General features: G+C 47.6%; 1 protein-coding gene across 1 annotated transcript in view; it reads right to left on the bottom strand.

Annotated features, from left to right (window-relative positions):
* fmnl3 (formin-like 3) overlaps positions 1-21,061 on the bottom strand; it is a 165,597-nt gene extending 144,536 nt beyond the window's left edge. The window contains exon 1 of the mRNA XM_080217823.1: positions 20,659-21,061. Coding sequence (XP_080073949.1) covers positions 20,659-20,772 — 114 coding nt within the window. The 5' untranslated portion in view covers positions 20,773-21,061. The remainder of the gene's footprint in view (positions 1-20,658) is intronic.
* Positions 21,062-21,323: the final 262 nt, after the last annotated feature.

Here is a 21,323-nt window from a genome sequence, read left to right as displayed (position 1 = left end):
GGAAGGACGTATTGTCGGAAACACGGGAGCCAATTTGAACACAGCAAGCTCCCACAAACAGCAATCACAAGAGATAGAGACCTGGTCTTTGTCACAAAAGTGCCACTTTATACCCAGCCAACAGGCACACAGGGCCTTAGTTTGGTGCCTCACCCAAAAGGCAGCACCTCAGACAATGTAGCATTCCCTCCATACAGCAACGGCGGGTCCACACGGCAACTCAGAGGCCCAGCGCCAGGATCCTAAAGCGACTTTTCCGTTCAGAATTCGATTGTGACACAAAATAATTGCTTTCACCGGAGTGGGTCAGATCTCAAACAATGACAGTACAGGAATGAGATAGAGAATCTGGTGAACTGGCAACAATAATCTCTCCCTCAATGTCAACAAAACAAAGGAGATTGTCATCGACTTCAGGAAGCGTAGAGGAGAACATGCCCCTGTCTACGTCAATGGGGATGAAGTAGAAATGGTCAGGACAGCTTCAAGTTTTTACGTGTCCAGATCACCAACAACCTGTCCTGGTCCCTCCCCCGCCCATGCTGACACTATAGTTAAGAAAGCTTACCAACTTTCTCAGAAGGCGAAGGAAATTTGGCATGTCGGCTACGACTCTCACCAACTTTTACAGATGCCCCATAGAAAGCATCCTTTCTGGTTGTATCACAGCTTGGTATGGGATCCTGCTCTGCACAAGACCACAAGGAACTACAAAGGGTTGTTAATATAACCCAATCCATCACACAAACCAGCTTCCCATCCATTAACTCTGTCTACACTTCCCGCTGCCTGGGAAAAGCAGCCAGCATAATCAAGGATCCCACACACCCCGGACATTCTCTCTTCCACCTTCTTCCATTGGTAAAAGGATACAAAAGTCTGAGGTCACGTACCAACCGACTCAGGAACAGCTTCTTCCCTGCTGCTGTCAGACTTTTGAAAGAACCTATCGTATCATAGAATCCTGACAGTGCAGAAGGAGGCCATTCGGCCCATCAAGACAGCACCGACCACAGTCCCAATACCCATAACCTCATGCATTTACTCTAGCTAGCCCTCCTGACACTAAGGAGCAATTTAGCATGGCCAATCCACCTAACCTGCATATATTTGGACATTGGGAGGGAACTGGAGTACCCGGAGGAAACCCACGCAGACACGGGGAGAACATGCAGATTCCACACAGACAGTGACCCAAGCTGGGAAGCGAATCCAGTGCCGCCCCCAGATATTAAGTTGATCTTTCTCTACACCCTATCTGTAATTGTAACACCATAGCCTGCACCTTCTCCTTTCCTTGTTCACTATGTACTTTATGAACGGTATGCTTTATCTGTATAAGAGACAATACTTTTCACTGTATCCCAATACATGTGACAATAATAAATCAAATATTAAGCTGATTGTTCTCTACACCCTAGCTATGACTAACACTACATTCTGCACTCTCTCCTTTCCTTCCCCTCATGTACTCGATGAACAGTATGCTTTGTCTGTATAGCGCGCAAGAAACAATATTTTTCACTGTATCCCAACACGTGACAATAATAAATCAAATCTCAGAGCCCATTAAACCATAGTGGAAGCAAGCCACCCTTGATCCGGAGGGACTGCCTCAGAAGATGTGCTGAGGCTCTAAGTGGAGCATAAACCCAAAACCTCTTGCCCCAGTCACTCAGTACATTGCAGCTCCAGCCCCAGGTGGAGAGCTCTGCACGGTTCAGGGTATCACACTGTTTAGGAAGGATGTCAGGGCCCTGGCTAGGATGCAGAGGAGTTTTTAAAGTTAAAGTTTGTTTATTAGTACCTCAAGTAAGCCTACATTAACACTGCAATGAAGTTACTATGAAAATCCCCTAGTCACCACACTCTTGTTCGGGTACACTGAGGAAGAATTTAGCACGGCCAATCCATCTAACCCGCACATCTTTGGTTGGAAACCGGAGCACCTGGAGGAAACCCATGCAATCACGGGGAGAACGTGCAGACACCGCACAGTGACCCAAGCCGGGAATCGAACCCAGGACCCTGGCACTGTGAAGCAGCGATGCCAAATTTAATCGCACTGATGAAGGTGGCAAGATCTGTGGAGAGATTGGAGAAGCTGGGATTGCTCTCCTTGGAGCGGCAGAGACCGAGGGGAGGCCTAAGAAAGGGATGCAAAACAACGAGAGGCTTAAAACAGAAGTAGTAGCCAGACGTTGTTTCCTCTGGCAAGAGGTCAAATTTAAAATGGTTGGCAAAAGGGGAAGTGAGGAGACATTTCTTCACAGTAAACTTTGTTGTGATCCAAAACTTGCTGCCTAAAAGGGTGATGGAAACGGATTTCAGAGAAACTTTTAACAAGACAAGTTACTGGAGGAGGATGAACATGTGCGCTCATTAAAAAAAAAGGAGAAAATGCCTGCTGTGGCGCTAAACTGGACAACTCAGTGGGTGGCACAGTGGTTCGCGCTGCTGCCTCACAGCGCCAGGGACCCGGGTTCGATTCCTGGATTGGGTCACTGCCTGTGTGGTGTCTGCACATTCTCGCCACGTCTGCGTGGGTTTGCTCTGGTTTCCTCCCACACTCCGAAAGATGTGCGGGTTAGGTGGATTGGCCATGCTGAATGTGCAGGGTCACAAGGATAGGGTGGGAGAGAGGCCTGGATGGGACGCTCTTTCTGCACTGTTAGGAATTCCACGGCTCTTCCAAAAGGGCTAGAATAGACACGATAGGCTGAAGGGCTGTTGTTGCGATTCTGTCAATTCCCAAGGACAGAAGGAAAGAGCGATGTTTCATCAAGGAACTCTGGCAAAATGAATACTCAAAATCATTGGCACAGTAGTTAGCGCTGCTGCCTCTCAGTGCCAGGGACCCGGGTTCGATTCCCGGTTTGGGTCACTGTCTGTGTGGAGTCTGCACATTCTCCCTGTGTTTCCTCCCACACTCCGAACATTGTGTAGGTTAGGGTGCATTGGCCGTGCTAAATTCTCCCTCAGTGTACCCGAATGGGCGCGTGGCGACTAGGGGATTTTCACAGTAACTTCATTGCAGTGTTAATGTAAGCCTACTTGTGACTAATAAATAAACTTTACTCGAGACACGTTAGCGCAGCAAGCGGATCTCCATCAGAAGGTGAGGAACACGAAACCAAGCTTTGTCCAGGCAGCCACAGCCCATTGTGTCTTCACCCCTCTGACCCACCATCCCACTGGAAGGGAGGGGGACATCTTCTCTGCTTAGCAAAGGCCTCAAACAAACAAAACCAAAAAGTGATGAGTGAAGACTTTTTTTTGGGGGCTAACAATAAAAAGAGGCTTTGGGATTTTCCAAACAGAGCATTGACATTGAGGCGTCACCGGTTGCGTAATCTCTTGCTCGATGTTAGAGGATTCAAGTCATTTTTTTGCTACGGCAGCAACGAAACTAAAAAAGAAAGTGGAGAAGGGAAACACGAGGGTGGTGTGAATCATGTAACTTTTATATTTAAAAAATACCATCATGACTGATGGGGAAAATTTGATGGCGCTCTCTGGGGGAAAGGTCACAGAGAGGGCTGGCAAAGGGCAACGATAAAGGTTTTAAAGGGAGAAAGCATGTCATGTTTGCCAGTCCACACAGCCTCCTCAACTCCACCGTCTACACAAAGCAGGGAGGTTATTCCACAATTCCCTTTGATTTATTATTGTCACATGTATTGGGATACAGTGAAAAGTATTGTTTCTTGTGCGCTATACAAAGCATACCAATCATAGAGTACATAGGGAAGGAGGAAAGGAGAGGGTGCAGAATGTAGCGTTACAGTCATAGCTAGGGTGTAGAGAAAGATCAACTTAATATTTGATTTAATTTATTATTGTCACATGTATTGGGATGCAGTGAAAAGTATTGTTTCTTGCGTGCTATACAGACAAAGCATACCGTTCATAGAGTACATAGGGGAGAAGGAAAGGAGAGAGTGCAGAATGCAGTGCAACAGTTAATAGCTATAGCGTAAAGACCAACTTAGTGTGAGGTAGTTCGGATCATTTGAACGTCCGCTGGCAGCAGGGAAGAAGCTGTTCTTGAGTCGGTTGGTACGTGACCTCAGACTTTTGTATCTTTCTCCTGATGGAAGAAGGTGGAAGAGAGAATGTCCGGGGTGTGTGGGGTCCTTAATTATGTTGGCTGCTTTTCCCGAGGCAGCGGGAAGTGTGGACAGAGTCAATGGATGGGAGGCTGGTTTGTGTGATGGATTGGGCTACATTCACGACCTTTTGTAGTTCCTTGTGGTCTTGGGCAGAGCAGGAGCCCATACCAAGCTGTGATACAACCAGAAAGAACGCTTTCTGTGGGGCATCTGTAAAAGTTGCTGAGAAACATTGTGCTGACTGCAGCTTCTCAGTTGGAAAGGGATGGCAGTCAACTTGAACAAGTGACGGATGGCCTGGGGGTGAGGGGAGTAAAACAGAGCCCCAGTCGGGCCCGCGGCCTATCTCAGGCCGACCCGTAGGTGAGAGGGGCAGCACAATTCCCCTAAAATTGCCAATGTGAATCAGAGGCCTACGCTCGTTCTCAGGCCTTTCAAATGCTTGTCTTGCGTGGCCTGGCACCAATGGGCATCCATGCCCACTGGTGCCAGGTGTTGAGGGGCCTACATACACTGGGTCTTAAATGTGGCCACCTAACAAACGGCGCAGGAAGCCATGCATTCCTTTTGATTTACATTGGTGGAACATCGCAAATCTATTATCTTCCCCCAATTTAAGCAGTGGAAACACACACAACCTTCTTCCAAACTTCAGTACAGGTACAAACTTGGCAAACAGCTCGACACGGGACAGCATCCATTCCTTAAAAAGGCAGTGAAACGAGGGATGGCAGAGAATCCCAAACAATGAAAATTCCCAGATAGGCCCCGGCTTTAATGGAGACCTTTATGGGGTGTGGACATCGCTGGCTGGGCTCAGTATTTATTGCCCATCCCTAATTGCCCCTTGAGAAGGCGGTGGTGAGCTGCCTTCTTGAACCCACTGCAGTCCATGTGGTGTAGGTACACCCACAGTGCTGTTAGGGAGGGAGTTCCAGGATTGTTATTGGACAGGCCCAACCTACTCAACCTCTTCGAACAAGTCTTTCATCCCAAAGCATGTTGCCTGACAAGGCGGTGACAGCAGATGCAATGGTGATTTTCTGGACAGAACTGGAAATGAAAAACATGGAGAGAGATTGGAACAGGCCAGTGGGCCTTGGCGGACAGTTCTTCCAAAGATATGACACAGAGCTGATGGGATGAATGGCTGCCATTTTGACTGCAACCCTTGCAGCACTCTGGACATACAATGCTGTTCTTTTGGGGCTGGATTTCAGGAGGCAGAGCAGCATCCTCGGGCCTGTGCCCCCGACAAGCCTGCGTGGAGGTTGAGAAAGCAGGGAGAAAGCTTGACATGGAAACTAGCGCGTGTACACCATACAACACCTGTCATTTCTTCCCACCCCCACACTGGATTTCTCCTCCTTCACTGGAAGCCTGACCAAGAAGGCCTGAGTGCTCGGGTGTCTGATTAGGCATTAAGCAGCTGCATCTTGGGACATTTATCTATCCTTTGACATTTATCTATCCTTTTTATATTCGTTCATGGGTGTCGCTGGCTGGGCCAGCACTTATTGCCCTTCCCTAGTTGCCCTTGGAGAGCAGTTGAGAGTCAACCACATTGCTGTGGCTCTGGAGTCCCATGTAGGCCAGACCGGGTAAGGACGGCAGATTTCCTTCCCTAAAAGGAACAAGATGGGTTTTTCCGACAATGGGTCATCAGTAGATTCTTAATTCCAGATTTTTCTTATTGAATTCAAATTCCAACATCTACCGTGGCAGGATTCGAACCCGGGTCCCTCACAGCATTAGCCGAGTGAGCCCTTTGGAGGGTGAGCCATTTGACAAAAGCAGCAGCCAAGGGGTTTCAGAAATGAGTTGGATATTCCAGTAATAATACCACGAGGCCAATTGTCTCTCCTTTAGACACGGTAAATGGGGCCAGATAAATGCAGGTTGTTGTTGTAGCTGTGACGGGACAGCATAGGGAAACCCCCCCACTGAAGGGGGGGCAGCGGAGGTGCTGCTGGCTACGTAAGGCGTGTGGCAACATTTCCACGGACAACCATCCCAGATTTCAGCCGGTGGGTTTGGTCACTTTCCAGCAAGGCCTCAAAAATCAGACGATAGAACTAGGCCGAATCCTAGATGCCTTGCAGCTGAAGAGGACAAGATTTCCCACTACCGCTTTACTCCGCCCCCTCCACAGAAAAATTAGGAAACAGTATTTCAAACCGTGGGACTATTTCACCAAATTATTTCAGCTTTCTTCTCAGAGCGAATATTCCAGTGCATTTTCCCACACAGAACAGGACGATGAATCATCCGCTTAACACTTAAGAAATGTTAAACTCCCTCAGAAAAAAACAAGCAGGAAGGTGGGGAAAGAACAGCCTCAGTAAAATATAAAGCTCAACTCAATGGCAGCTCGCATTCCTGTGGATTAAGACACATCGACTGGCTTTCTTCGCCCCCACCTCAGGGTTTTCCTGGGACACACAGTGTGAAGTCGGTGTTCCTTCATCACATTGAGTTAATCAATCGCGGTCAGGCTTCAGAGGCAGGCGGGCCTGCTGGGAGAGAGGGTAAACTGGCAAGGGCTCCCGCTGACCCACCCAGTGACTGGCACTGCCAAGGGGGCATCAGGTGAGGGTAGGTCGTCTCGAGAAAAATCAACAAATATCGATCCATTCAACTCAAACTAGCACGGTGGGGGACAGCCCCCGGTGGGTTATTGTTCTCATTAGAATCCCTACAGGGCAGAAGGAGGATATTCAGCCCATCGGGTCCACGCCAACCCTCCGACGGAGTATCATATCCAGGCCCTCTAACCCACCCTACCTCTGTAACCCCACACATTTAGCACAGCCAATCCACCTAACCTACCCATCTTTGGACACTAAAGGGCAATTTACGATGACCAATTCACCTAACCTGCACATTTTTGGACTGTGGGAGGAAATAAGAACATAAGAAATAGGAGCAGGAGTAGGCCATCTAGCCCCTCGAGCCTGCCCCGCCATTCAATAAGATCATGGCTGATCTGTCGCTGCTCAGTTCCACATTCCCACCCTCTCCCCATAACCCTTAATCCCCTTGCCCATCAAAAACCTATCAACCCGCATCTTAAAAATATTGAGCGAGGCAGCCTCCACCACTTCAACGGGCAGAGAATTCCAGAGATTCACCACCCTTTGAGTGAAGAAGTTCCTCCTCAACTCCGTTCTAAACCGCCCCCACTTTATCTTGAGGCTGTGCCCCCTAGTCCTACTATCCTTTCTGAGCAGGAAGAGTCTCTCCACCTCTATCCTATCCATCCCATTCATCATCTTATATGTCTCAATGAGATCTCCCCTCATTCTTCTAAACTCTAACGAGTACAAGCCTAGTTTATTCAGCCTCTCCTCATAGTTCAACCCCCTCAACTCCGGCATCAGCCTAGTAAACCTCCTCTGCACTCCCTCCAAGGCCAAAATATCCTTGCATAAGTGTGGCGACCAAAACTGCACACAGTACTCCAGCTGCGGCCTCACCAGTGCCCTATACAGCTGCAGCAAGACCTCCCTACTTTTATATTCAATCCCCCTCGCGATGAAGGCCAGCATCCCATTCACCTTCCTGACCACCTGCTGCACCTGCAGGCTGGGTTTTTGCGACTCATGCACAAGGACCCCGAGGTCCCTCTGCACCGTCGCCTGCTGCAGTTTTTCGCCCCGTAAGTAATAGTCCTTCCTACCATTATTCCTACCAAAGTGGACAACCTCACATTTGCCAACATTAAATTCCATTTGCCAGTTCCTGGCCCATTCACCCAGCCTATCTAGATCCTTCTGCAGACCCTCCACACCCTCCGCACAATTTGCCGTTCCACCAATCTTGGTGTCATCAGCAAACTTCGACACCATACACTCGGTTCCCTCCTCCAGATCATCTATATATATCTATATCTATAAATCGGAGCACCAGGAGAAAACCCTCGCAGACACGGGGAGAACATGCAAACTCCACACAGTCACCCGAGGCTGTAATCGAACCCAGGTCCCTGGTGCTGTGAGACAGCACTGCTAACCACTGTGTCCAACATCAAATGGTAAAAGCAGAAGAAATATTGATACTTTGGACACAGAGGGAGCGCACGGCTCTCACACTCAATGTTGTGTGGAATCAGCAGACACCTCACTTCACTCACCCTTGCTTTACGTACAAATCACTTCAGTCACACCGGCAGGAAAAAAACTACACGGACGGGAATCAGCGGAACGGGGCAACGGACAACACAATGTCTCATGGGGGCCGAACTCAGATGGGCCGCATGTGGCCCCTCTCCGCCTAGGCTGCAGGTTTAAAGCCTTATCCAAAATTCTCCAACAGTGCAGCCTTGTTATAATTCCACCGGACAGGGTTCAGGAAGCTGGCTTCCTTGTGGAGGACGTGAGGGGAAGAAAAATCCAGTAGGCCGTGAAACCAGCCATCGCACTGAACTGCACGCTCAATTCTGGGCTCAAGTCCCTGGAGCAGGACCTTGAACTGACAACCTGTCTGTCTTTCCAAGCATCAAGAGAAACATAGAAACTAGAAGCAGGAGGAGGCCATTCGGCCCTTTGATCCTGCTCCACCATTCATTTTGATCACAGCTGATCATCAAATTCAATATCCTGATCCACTCTCCCCCGCCATATCCCTCGATCCCTTTAGCCCCAAGAGTGATATCTAATTTCTTCTTGAAATCACACAACGTTTTGGCCTCAACTACTTTCTGTGGGAGTGAATTCCACACATTCCCCACCCTCTGGGTGAAGAAATTTCTCCTCACCTCAGTCCTAAAAGGTTTACCCCTTATCCTCAAACTATGACCCCCTAGTTCTGGACTCCCCCCACCATCGGGAACATTCTTTCTGAATCTACCCTGTCTAACCCTGTTAGAATTTTATAAGTTTCTATCAGATCCCCTCTCACTCTTCTAAACTCCAGTGAATATAATCCTAACCGACTTAGTCTCTCCTCATATGACAGACCTGCCATCCCAGGAATCAGCCTGGTAAACCTTCGCTGTGCTCCCTCTATAGCAAGGACATCCTTCCTCAGATAAGGAGACCAAAACTGCACACAATACTCCAGGTGTGGCCTCACCAACGCCCTGTACAATTGCAGTAAAACATCTCTGGGCAAGGGTGAGGGGGTCAGTGGGATATTCCAAATCATCACTCTGGGATGACTGAGGACAAAAACGTGGTGAAACTCCCTCCTCCATAGTCCTGGGGCCAATCACAGCAGCTTCATAAGTACCAGCACTGAGATGAATTATGGCCTCAAGGTTAAAGCTTCCCATTCCAAACACTCCACACTCTCTCCACGCGTAACTACCATGTCACGTGTGAGGGCTTTACCCTTGGCTCGCTCATTTGAGTGTGCGATTAAGTTCACTAAATGGTAACCCAATCCCAATGAGGGGATTAAACTGGTCAGAAGCAGACTTTATTACTGTTCAGGTAACCAAAACCCCACACACACACACACACACACACACACACACACACACACACACACACACACACACACACACACACACACACACACACACACACACACACACACACACACCCCGAGAGGGGACTTCAGTGCGGTGTACGCAGTGTCAAGGCAGACAAGGGTATGAGTGCTGACAGTTGGTGTGCACATTACTGTACGGAACAGGCCATTCGGCCCCACCTATCCATAGTCAGTGCTTGCCCTCCACATGAGCAAACAAAAACAGTCTGAACCACATTGACCCCATTCCCACATCCTTTTAGCCACTTATTAAAAGCCATTTCGAATGCTAACATCTCTTCTTCACCACAAACTCCAAAAAAGGGAACTCTGCAGGATCACAACTGTGTGCACGTGCCTGTGTGTGTGCGCATCTCTCTCTCTCCCCCCACCCTGTGCATGTCTCTCTCCCTCTGCATGCATATGTGCATGCGTCTCTCTGTGCGTAAATATGAGCGTCTCTCTCTCTCTCTGTGTAGAGAGTCATAGAGGTTTACAGCATGGAAACAGGCCCTTCAGCTCAACTTGTCCATGCCACCCTTCTTTTTTTAAAGCCCCTATGCTAATCCCAATTGCCCACATTTGGCCCATATTCCTCTATACCCACTGTACCCATGTAATTATCTAAATGCCTTTTAAAAGACAAAATTGTACCCACCTCTACTACTCCCTCTGGCTGCTTGTTCCAGAGGCTCACCACCCTCCGTGTGAAACAATTGCCCCTCTGGACACTTGTATATCTCTCCCCTCTCATCTTAAACCTATGCCCTCTAGTTTTAGGCTCCCCTACCTTTGGGGAAAAGATATTGACTATCTAGCTGATCTGTGCCTTTCATTATTTGATAGACCTCTATAAAATCACCCCTCAGCCTCCTACGCTCCAGAGAAAAAAGTCCCAGTCTATCCAGCCTCTCCTTATAACTCAAACCATCAAGTCCCGGTAGCATCCTAGTAAATCTTTTCTGCACTCTTTCTAATTTAATAATATCCTTTCTATAATAGGGTGACCAGAACTGTACACAGTGTTCCAAGTGTGGCTTTACCAATGTCTTGTACAACTTCAACAAGACGTCCCAACTCCTGTATTCAATGTTCTGACCAAAGAAACCAAGCATGCCAAATGCCTTCTTCACCACTCTGTCCACCTGTGACTCCACTTTCAAGGAGCTATGAACCTGTACCCCTAGATCTCTTTATTCTGTAACTCTCCCCAACGCCCTACCATTAACCGAGTCCTGCCCTGGTTCAATCGACCAAAATGCATCACCTTGCATTTGTCTAAATTAAACTCCATCTGCCATTCCTCAGCCCACTGGCCAATTGATCAAGATTCTGTTGCAATTGGAGATAACTTTCTTCACTGTCCACTATGCCACCAATTTTAGTGTCTTCTGCAAACTTACTAACCATGCCTCCTATGTTCTCACCCAAATCATTAAAATGACAAATATGTGCGTGCATCTCTCTCTCTCTGTGCTGTGTTTAAACTTTATTTATTTATTAGGCACAAGTAGGCTTACATTAACACTGCAATGAAGTTACTGTGAAAATCCCCTAGTCGCCACACTCCTGTTCGGGTACACCAAGGGAGAATTTAACACGGCCAACGCACCCTAACCCGCACATCTTTCGGATTGTAGGAGGAAACCGGCGCACCCGGAGGTAGCCCACACAGACACGGGGAGAACATGCAGACACACAGACAGTGACCCAAGCCTGGAATCGAACCCGGGTCCCTGGCGTTGAGAGGCAGCAGTGCGAACCACTGCGCCACGTGTGGGGCTGGAGCGTGCAAGCATCTGACGTGCGGGAGAGTGTGGTATTATCGCTGGACTATTCATCCAGAGACTCGGCTCATGTTCTGGGGACCTGGGTTCAAATCCCACCATGTTCTTGAATTCAATTTTAAAAATTAATGGAATTAAGAATCTACTGATGACCACGAAACCACTGTCGGAAAAACCCATCTGGTTTACCAATGTCCTTTAGGGAAGGAAATCTGCTGTCCTTACCCGGTCTGGCCTACATGTGACTCCAGAGCCACAGCAATGTGGTTGACTCTCAATTGCTCTCCAAGGGGCAACTAGGGATGGGCAATAAATGCTGGCCCAGCCAGTGACACCCTTGTCCCATGAAAGGATTACAAAAAAACACCCACTTCTTCACAGCAAAACAAATCTGCGCGAGTGCCCAGGAATAGGAGTGGAGCATTCAGCCCCTCACACCCATCTTCCTACCATTCAGCCCTTCATACTGAACAGAAATCTATCAATCTCAAGTTTTAAAAGTTTCAACAGACCTCCCAGCCTTTTGGGAACGCAAGCTTTCCAATCTTTCCAGTCGCCTTCATGTGAGGAAGTGTTTCCTGCTACCACCATGCCTGGCTCCAATTTTAAAGTTATGCCCCCTCGTTCTGAGAGACCCCCCTCACACTGCAGCCTCCAACCAGAGGAAATCGATTCGTTCCATCTACCCTGTTGACTTCCTGTAATCATCCTGAACACCTCAATCTTCGACACTCGAGGGATTACAAGCCCAAAATTGCATTCTTGATGCTAAAAAAAAACCCTTTCCTGTGTTTATATCCCTCGTAAAAAGTCAAAGGAATCCTGCCACCCTCGGAGTGGAAAGAGGCGTGCTTGCGGCCAGAACGACTTTCGAACATACGGCAATTCTCCAGCCAATCGAACACGGACCACCAACGCCTCTACTTTCTCAGGAGACTAAGGAAATTCGGCACGTCTGTTACGACTCTCACCAACTTTTACAGATGCACCACAGAGAGCATCCTTTCTGGCTGTATCACAGTTTGGTATGGGTTCCTGCTCTGACCAAGACTGCAAAAAACTACAAAGGGTTGCAAATGTAGCCCAATCCATCACACAAACCAGCCTCCCATCCATTGACTCCGTCTACACTTCCCGCTGCCTCGGCAAAGCAGCCAGTATAATTAAGGACCTCCATGCACCCCGGACATTCTCACTTCCACCTTCTTCCATCGGGAAAAAGATACAAAAGTCTGAGGTCACGTTTCGACCGATTCAAGAACAGCTTCTTCCCTGCTGCTGTCAGACTTTTGACTGGACCTATCATATATTAAGCTGATCTTTCTCTACACTCTAGCTGTGGCTGTAACACTACATTCTACACCCTCTCCTTTACTTCTCTCCTATGTACTCTATGAACGGTATGTTTTGTATAGCATGCAAGAAACAATACTTTTCTCTGTATCCCAGTGACAATAATAAATCAAATTATTCAGCTGATCTTGCTCTACACCCTAGCTATGACTGTAACACTACATTCTGCATCCTCTTCTTCATAGTCTATGAACAGTATGCTTTGTCTGTATAGCACGCAAGAAACAATACTTTTCACTGTATCCCAGTGACAATAATAAATCAAATCAAATATTAAGCAGATCTTTTTCTACACCCTGTCACTGTAACACCACATTCTGCACCCTCACCTTTCCTTCTCCCCATGTACTCTATGAACGGTATGCTTTGTCTGTGTAGCGCACAAGAAACAATACTTTTCACTGTATCCCAATACATGTGACAATAATAAATCAATCACTTGCCAAGTGCTTACATGGCTGTGCAGAACAATTATAGTAAGAAGTCTCACAACACCAGGTTAAAGTCCAACAGGCTTATTTGGAACCACGAGTTTTCGGAGCGTTGTCCCTTCATCAGGTTGAGTGAGGAGTCGTATTCACAGACAGGTTTGTGAACACAAGTCCTCACTCACCTGATGAAGGGGCAGCGCTCCGAAAGCTCGTGCTGCCAAATAAACCTGCTAGACTTTAACCTGGTGTTGTGAGACTTCTTACTGTGCCCAGCTCAGTCCAATGCTGGCATCTCCACCTCAGAATAATTATGCCAACCTGCTTCAACAGTTTAAAACACTCCCCCAGACAAAAAGAAGCCTTTGTCACCAACAGACCAACAATTTGCACTCCTGACTGTGCCCAAGGATGCGAACACCTGTCAAGCTGCACTGAAAGGATTGACTTCAAATCCAAGAATGTGTGGCATTCTCATGGGCAGGTCAAATAAATGGCAACGCCATTTGACTTCTCTGCTGTGGTGGAGAGGCATGTAGAGCAAGGTACACGTGGAACATTCCTGAATCCAAGTCAGAGGACAAAAGCCGGGGATCGCAAATATAAACATTCCTTACATTTTCAGGAAGGTTGGTTCTCAAGATGGTGAGCCAGTCAGTCCCCGAGGAGCCCTGCTTTTGAACACTCTTTTTCCTACAAGATAACACGCATCCTGTCCCACACCTCCTTCAATATACCACACAGCTCTGTTACAGACCAAAGCAGGCCATTCGGCCCATCAAGTCTATCCTGCTCTTCAATGAGATCGTAACTGGTCTGAACTAATAATCCTCAACTCCACCTTATCCCCACAACCCTTGCTTCCCTCACTGATTATAACAACATAAGACAAAGGAGAAGGAGACCATTCGGCCCATCAAGTCTGCTGGGCCAGGGAACCGTAGGGCAAAGTGTTAGCTGACACTGTTATCCATCGTTACCGGAGAAAGTGAATCTTTCATTGAAACCTGGCTCACGTTCCCCAGTTTGTCAGACAAAAACAAAACGTTTACACAGTGCTTCGCAGCCAATCAAGTTAATGTGGAAAAGGTGGCAGCCAATTAGTGCACAGCAAGATCCCACAAACAGCAACGGGATAATGACCAAATCGTCAGTTTCAGCGAAGGCAGGTTAAATATTGGCCAGCACACGAGGGAGACAGTCCACACTCTCCTTGGGAGTGGGGCCACAGGACCCTCCCCACCCACCCGAGGGGGCAAACAGCGTCTCCATCTAAATGTCACATCTGGAATGGTGTTACACTGGCACATCGACTGGGACTGGGTGCGGAGGAGGTAGATGGGCTGGCCAGTGAACTCCCAGGTTCAATACCACCACGACCCCCCTCCTTTCTCAGCTCCCGTGTCCTCCTCCCTCCCTGCCCCACTCAGGCCCCCACTTTCTCCTCCCTGCCCCCCTCTCATCCCCCTGCCTCCCCCTCAGCGCCTACCCCCTTTTTTTCACGGGACATGGGTGTCACTGGCTGGGCCAGCATTTATTGCCCATCCCTAGTTGCCCTTGGAGGGCAGTTGAGAGTCAACCACGCTGCTGTGGCTCTGGAGTCACATGTAGGCCAGACCGGGGTAAGGACAGCAGATTTCCTTCCCGAAAGGACATTAGTGAACCAGGTGGATTTTCCTGACAATGGGTCATCAGTAGATTCTTAATTCCAGATTTTTTTTAATTGAATTCAAATCCCACCATCTGCTGTGGCGGGATTCGAACCCAGGTCCCCAGAAGATTAGCTAAGTTTCTGGATTAATAGTCTAGCGATAATATCACTAGACCATCGCCTCCCCTCCTTACCTCTCGCCATCCTCCTTCCCACCCATCAGGAACCTTTTTCTCCTTCCTCCCTACCACATGCCCCGCTTCCTTCTCTCTCCCAACCTCACGGCCCCTTCTTCCTCATGCACCCTCTTCCCCCCCTCCAAAAAAAGCTCCTCCCACACAAAAAGCTCCTCAAACCCCAGTCCCCAACACAGTTTTTCGCAGTAGTCCCAATATCTCCGTGGATGGCTCAGTGACCAATCCAACTTGATACTTCTCTCTGTGAAGCACCTCGGGATGCTGTGTGTTCCAACAACAAGGTTAATCCCCTTCACCTCGCTTTGTAATCTGCTTAATTATTTGGGAAAGTGTTATCTGCTCTTATTTAACATTTAGACATTTGTTAACATAAAGGTCCGACACTCACTTTTAGTGAAGAACTAACAAGGTAGTTTATTTAAATAACCAGGAACTTTAACTAAACAAGTAACACATTAACTCAAGTACAGTTCGACTGAAGTGCTGTCCAGATAATACAACGAACATTCATTACCCAAAACAGAAATAACGGAATTCTAGTCACTCTCAAGGAAATGATACAACCAGGCTTGATGGAATTAGGAAGCTTTCTGGATTCTTCTATATTTGTCTGTAAGCGTTGTTGGATTTTGTTCCTTTCGCTGGTTAGAGCACGAGTTATCTTGAGCCCTATCTGAAGCTGGCAGAGTTAAGAACTTATTGCTCCCGTTGATCTAACTGCCCTTAACTACTTCATGTTATCTGGTCTTGCTTCTGGTTAAACTCCTGGCTCAACCCTCGGTGGAACCGATTTGAAGGCAGTTAGCCCCTCTTTTATACTCCTGATGACCTATCAACACTCCTGTACTCGGCTTGGCCTGAGGGTGGCAAAAAATCAAATCTGATAGGTTCCTTTTATCCGAGTGTCTTCTTTAAATTTATAGGCAAACAAAAAAAATGTAAAAACCTGCAGAACCAGTTACCAAGGCAACCTTGATGCTTTTGGTCCTTTCGGAGCAAATTAAGTCTGCATTTTAAACACCTCAGTGTTTAGGCAAAACCAGCTTTTGAAGGCAATGTTGTTTCCCTGGGCTGCACGGTAGCACAGTGGTTAGCACTGCTGCCTCACAGCGTCAGGGACCCCAGTTCAATTCTCAGCTTAGGTCACTGTCTGTGTGGAGTTTGCACGTTTTCCCTCTGTCTGCGTGGGATTCCTCCAGGAGCTCCAGTTTCCTCCCACAGTCCAAAGATGTGTAGATTAGGTGGATTGACTATGCTAGGGGATTTTCACAGTGACTTCATTGCAGTATTAACGCAAGCCACTTGTGACACTAATAAATAAACTTTAACACCTTTCATATCTTCATAAACAAATTATAAAACATTCTTTATATCTTTAGAATCAGAGAATCCCTACAGTGAGAAGGGCATTTGGCCAATCAAGTCTGCACTGACCATAATCCCACCTAGGCCTTATCCCCGTAACCCCGTACTTTTACCCTAGCTTGTCCCCCTGACACCAAGGGGCAATTTAGCAGGGCCAATCCACCTACCTACACATCTTTGGAGTGTGGGAGGAAACCTGAGCACCCAGAGGAAACCCACGCAGACATGGGGAGAATGTGCAAACTCCACACAGACAGTGACCCAAGCCGGGAATTAAGTTTACAAACTCAACAGATATAAATGCAAGTCATTGCTGTTCTTGTTTGAGACGAGAGAATGGATGCTGACCCAGCAGGAATAAAAATCCAATGGTTAAAAGCATACAGGGAAGCAGCTGCAGAAGCAACTTGTGTTTCACTCTTGGCTGCTACTCAATGCAAGGAACCCGACCTGGAAAGTACTGAAAGTATTAAATGGCTCCAAAACAATAACACAGCTTTCAGAATGACGACATTTCCACAAGACCACAGCGTAGGTGCCGGTTCTGTCAGAATCTGCAATCAAAGAGTCTCACATGCAAAACAACACCCCTTTCGAAAGTCCCGAGTTTAACCATGCCCCAGATCTCCATTCGATGAATCACAGAATCATGACAGTGCAGAAGGAGGCCATTCGGCCCATCAAGTCTGCACCGCCCACAATCCCACCCAGGCCCTATCCCTGTAACCTCACATATTCACCCTCCTAATCCCTCTAACCTATGCATCCTAGGACACTAAGGGGCAATTTAGCACGGCCAACCCACCTAACCTCCCACGTCTGTGGACTGTGGGAGGAAACCCATGCAGACACAGGAACAATGTGCAGACTCCACACAGGCAGTGACCCAAGCTGGCTATTGAACCCTGGTCCCTAGTGCTGTGAGGCAGCAGTGCTAACCACTGCGCCACCACACCACCCGGTAAAATGACTCGCACTGCTTCGCATTCCAGTCCAACAGATGCCCGAGACACCCTGACCTTTAGCTGGGTAGGGTGCACCAGCTGGCATGATGCCAGGGTGATTGGAAGTGCCAAGAGTTGCCAAGACCATCATGCAAACCAGCCTCCCATCCATTGACTCTGTCTACACTTCCCGCTGCCTCAGAAAAGCAGCCGGCATAATTAAGGACCCCACACACCCCGGACATTCTCTCTTCCACCTTCTTCCGTCAGGAAAAAGATACAAAAGTCTGAGGTCACGTACCGACCGACTCAAGAACAGCTTCTTCCCTGCTGCTGTCAGACTTTTGAATGGTCCTACCTCGCATTAAGTTGATCTTTCTCTACACCCTGTGACTGTAACTCTATATTCTGCACTCTCCCCTTTCCTTCTCCCCTATGTACTCTATGAACGGTATGCTTTGTCTGTATAGTGCGCAAGAAACAATACTTTTCACTGTATCCCAATACATGTGACAATAATAAATCAAATCAATTCAACCCCAAGTAGTCTGTGTGTTAACTCATCAAAAGACTCCCCTCAATGTCCCTAGGCTCAGGGTCGGGGAGCGAACACAGGAAAATCAACCTGAGGAGGCAGCTTTAAGATATCGTATGAAGACCGAGATTCCTCTAGAACCATCAAATCCCCACAGTGCAGAAGGAGGCAACCCGCTGTGCCATTGAGTCACGACTGGATCGACTGGGCCTGTATTCACTGGAATTTCGAAGAATGGAGGGCCGGGGGGGGGGGGGGGGTGCGGGGCGGGAATCGGATTGAAACGTATAAAACTCTGACAAGGCTGGACAGACTGGATTCAGGAACATTGTTTCCTCTGGCTGATGGGGTCTAGAACAAGTCTCAGGATACGGGGTAGGTCATTTAGGATTGAGATGAGAAGTTACTTCACTCAGAGGGTTGTGAAGCTGTGGAATGCTTGACCGCACAAAGCTGTGGAAGCCAACTCACTGAATATATTACAGAAGGAAATTGATAGATTTCTCCACTCTAAAGGGGTCAAGGGGCATGGTGAGAGAGCGGGAGTGTGGCATTGAGATAGATGATCAACCATGATCATGTTGAATGATGGAACAGGCTCGAAGGGCCGAATGGTCTACTCCTGCCCTCCCCCTCAACACCCACTGCTAAGGTTTGCATGTAAAGAATAAGGTACTATAGGACTACTTCGATTTGATTTATTATTGTCACATGTATTGGGATACAGTGAAAAGTATTGTTTCTTGCACGCTATACAAAGCATACTGTTCATAGAGTACCTCGAGGAGAAGGAAAGGAGGGGGAGCAGAATATAGTGTTACAGTTACAGATGGGGTGGAGAGAAAGATCAGCTTAATATTAGATTTGATTTATTATTGTCACATGTATTGGGATGCAGTGAAAAGTATTGTTTCTTGTGCACTATACAGACAAAACATACCGTTCATAGAGTACAGAGGGGAGAAGAAAAGGAGAGGGTGCAGAATATAGTGTTAGTTACAGATAGGGTGTAGAGAAAGGTTAACTTTGTATTTGGTTTGATTACTATCATGTGTTGGGATACAGTGAAAAGGATTTTCTTGCGCACTATGCAGATACATGGACATTACCACAGTGAGGGCAAACATCTTCTCAGGAGAAAACAGAACATGCATTTATATAACACATGTTAACATAGTTTAAATAAACCAGGACATGTCAACCAAAAACCCAAGGGATATATTCAGATCGGGGCAAGGAGGGTAGGATTTTAAGACACTTTGACAATGAGGGGGAAACAAAATAGAGGTTTTCTTTATTTATTAGTGTCACAACTCGGCTTACATTAACACCACCATGAAGTTACTGTGAAAATCCCCCTGTCACCACACTCCTGTTCGGGTCCACCGAGGGAGAACTTAGCATGCCCAATCCACCTAACCTACACATCTTTGGAGGAAACGGGAGCACCCAGAGGAAACCCTCGCAGACACGGGAAGAATGTACAAACTCCATACAGTCACCCAAGGCTGGGATTGAACCCGGGTCCCTGGCGCTGTGAGGCAGCAGTACTAACCACTGTGCCACTTTCGTGACCCTCGTAGCCACACATTACAGGCACTAAACCGGACCATTTTTGGACAAGCCCCACAACAAAGAACACAGCAAGTTATTCAACTGATCAGCACATCCTGACTGAGAAACAAGTCATCTGCCATCTGTTAATGCACTCAGTGGTCAAACCCTCCCATAACTGTTCGATTACAGAGCTATTCCTCCACTGTATGGACACATCCAGATTTCTCTCTGAGACTCAGCATTTGGTGTACCCTTGCCCATTTATTCCACTAGTTGGCAGAGCTCTTGCGCCAGCCTGGTTGGGGGAATCGTTTCCATTTAAAAGCCCCCCCTCAAAAAGCCCCACAAGTCAAAACGAAAATCTGATTGCCACTCGGGAAGTCCAAATCTGCCTTCCACCCAGCCTGAGCAACACAAAACAACTTGAAACAAATATTTCAGAAGCCAAAAGTCCCCCCCAAGGCTGAATATTCAACTGTGCCAATGATGTGAAATTGATGGGGAGGTATGAGAGTTACCAGTCTGGGAGACAAGATTAAAACAGCCGATAGCAAACCACCCCCCCCATGTTATTGTTTCCACTCAAACAAACATCTGCTTTCTGTGACTGAATGAACTGTCAGCCGTTCGAACTTAGCCTCTCTCCCAAAAGTTGCCTTAGTTCACTCTGATATACATACACAGCCTTAGTCCACCCTGATGCATACAGACACACATATATACACACACAAGTTGCCTTAATTCACCCTGACAGTCACACATACAGACACAGCTTTATTTCACTCTGATACACACACGTTGCCTGAGTTCACCCTGATACACACACAAACACACAGCCTTAGTTCACCCTGATACACACAAAATTGCCTTCATTCACCCTGACACACACACACACACAAGCACAGAGCCTTAGTTCACCCTGATGCACACACATGGACATAACACACAAGTTGCCTTCGTTCACTCTGATACACACACACATATGCAGCAATCTCGAATACCCCAGACTGACAACACCGCTTTGGCTTTCACACTGGCTTTAAAAGTCTCAAAAGCTCCAGATCCAGAATTAGCTGGAAAAAATGGTGACCGTTACCAGGGGTCTGGAGTTGGGAGCACGAAGAAAGAGGGGGTGGGGAGAGCGAGGGGGAGACTTTTAGTGTTCCCAACGATGTTGGAGAAACAGACGCAGAGTGAAACTACACGAACCCGAGCCCGTGAAACTAACAAACAATAAAAAAAGCCCATCTCACTCACCAAAACGATGGCAAATCTCTCCTCCAGCTCATATTGTTCGGGCATAGGCAACTTGAGTGGCATGATCTGAGCACTTAGATTCATCTGTTCATCCACACTTCCAGTATTTCCCATTTCATTCGGGACAAAGCCAGAATAAAGTGGAAATTCCCCCTGATCCTGCTGCTTTCCCCCTTATGTTTTCAAGGGGGGGGGGGAGGAATTCCCAACAACCGACCTCCCGCAGAGTCCGTCTGTCCAAACTTCCCAGAGAACAAAAAAAATGAAAGCTTGAGGGGGGGGGGGAGAAACTTGTCCAGAAAGAAAACTTGCTGCTGCTGTTGTTAACCCTTCCTCTGTGTGTCGACAGAGGGAATGTGTTTCCAACAGTCCCGAGTTAACCTCCAGGAATCATTTCAGCCACTTTCTGGTGATCCCTCGTTCCGTTTGGAAGAAACTCCCTGTCTCCCCATTCATTGTTCAAACTTAATTTCACTCCTGGGTAGGCAGTACGCGCCCATTCACTAACTCAGGGGGAAAGGGGAGGGCGGGGAGCCTGCTGCCATTGGCTTCACTGTCTGTCCATCACCTTTGGTGACGAAGTGTAGGAGAGAGGCCACATAACAGAATCAGGGATTGCAGTTCCGCCGATTGTTTAAAACACTGGTTCCCAAATGTCATGGTAC

This window comes from Carcharhinus amblyrhynchos, chromosome X, assembly GCF_965287045.1.
Source record: "Carcharhinus amblyrhynchos chromosome X, sCarAmb.v2.hapA, whole genome shotgun sequence".
Lineage (NCBI taxonomy): Eukaryota > Metazoa > Chordata > Chondrichthyes > Carcharhiniformes > Carcharhinidae > Carcharhinus > Carcharhinus amblyrhynchos.
The sequence above is the reverse complement of the archived record's forward strand: the minus strand, read 5'-3'. Positions and strand labels throughout refer to the sequence as shown.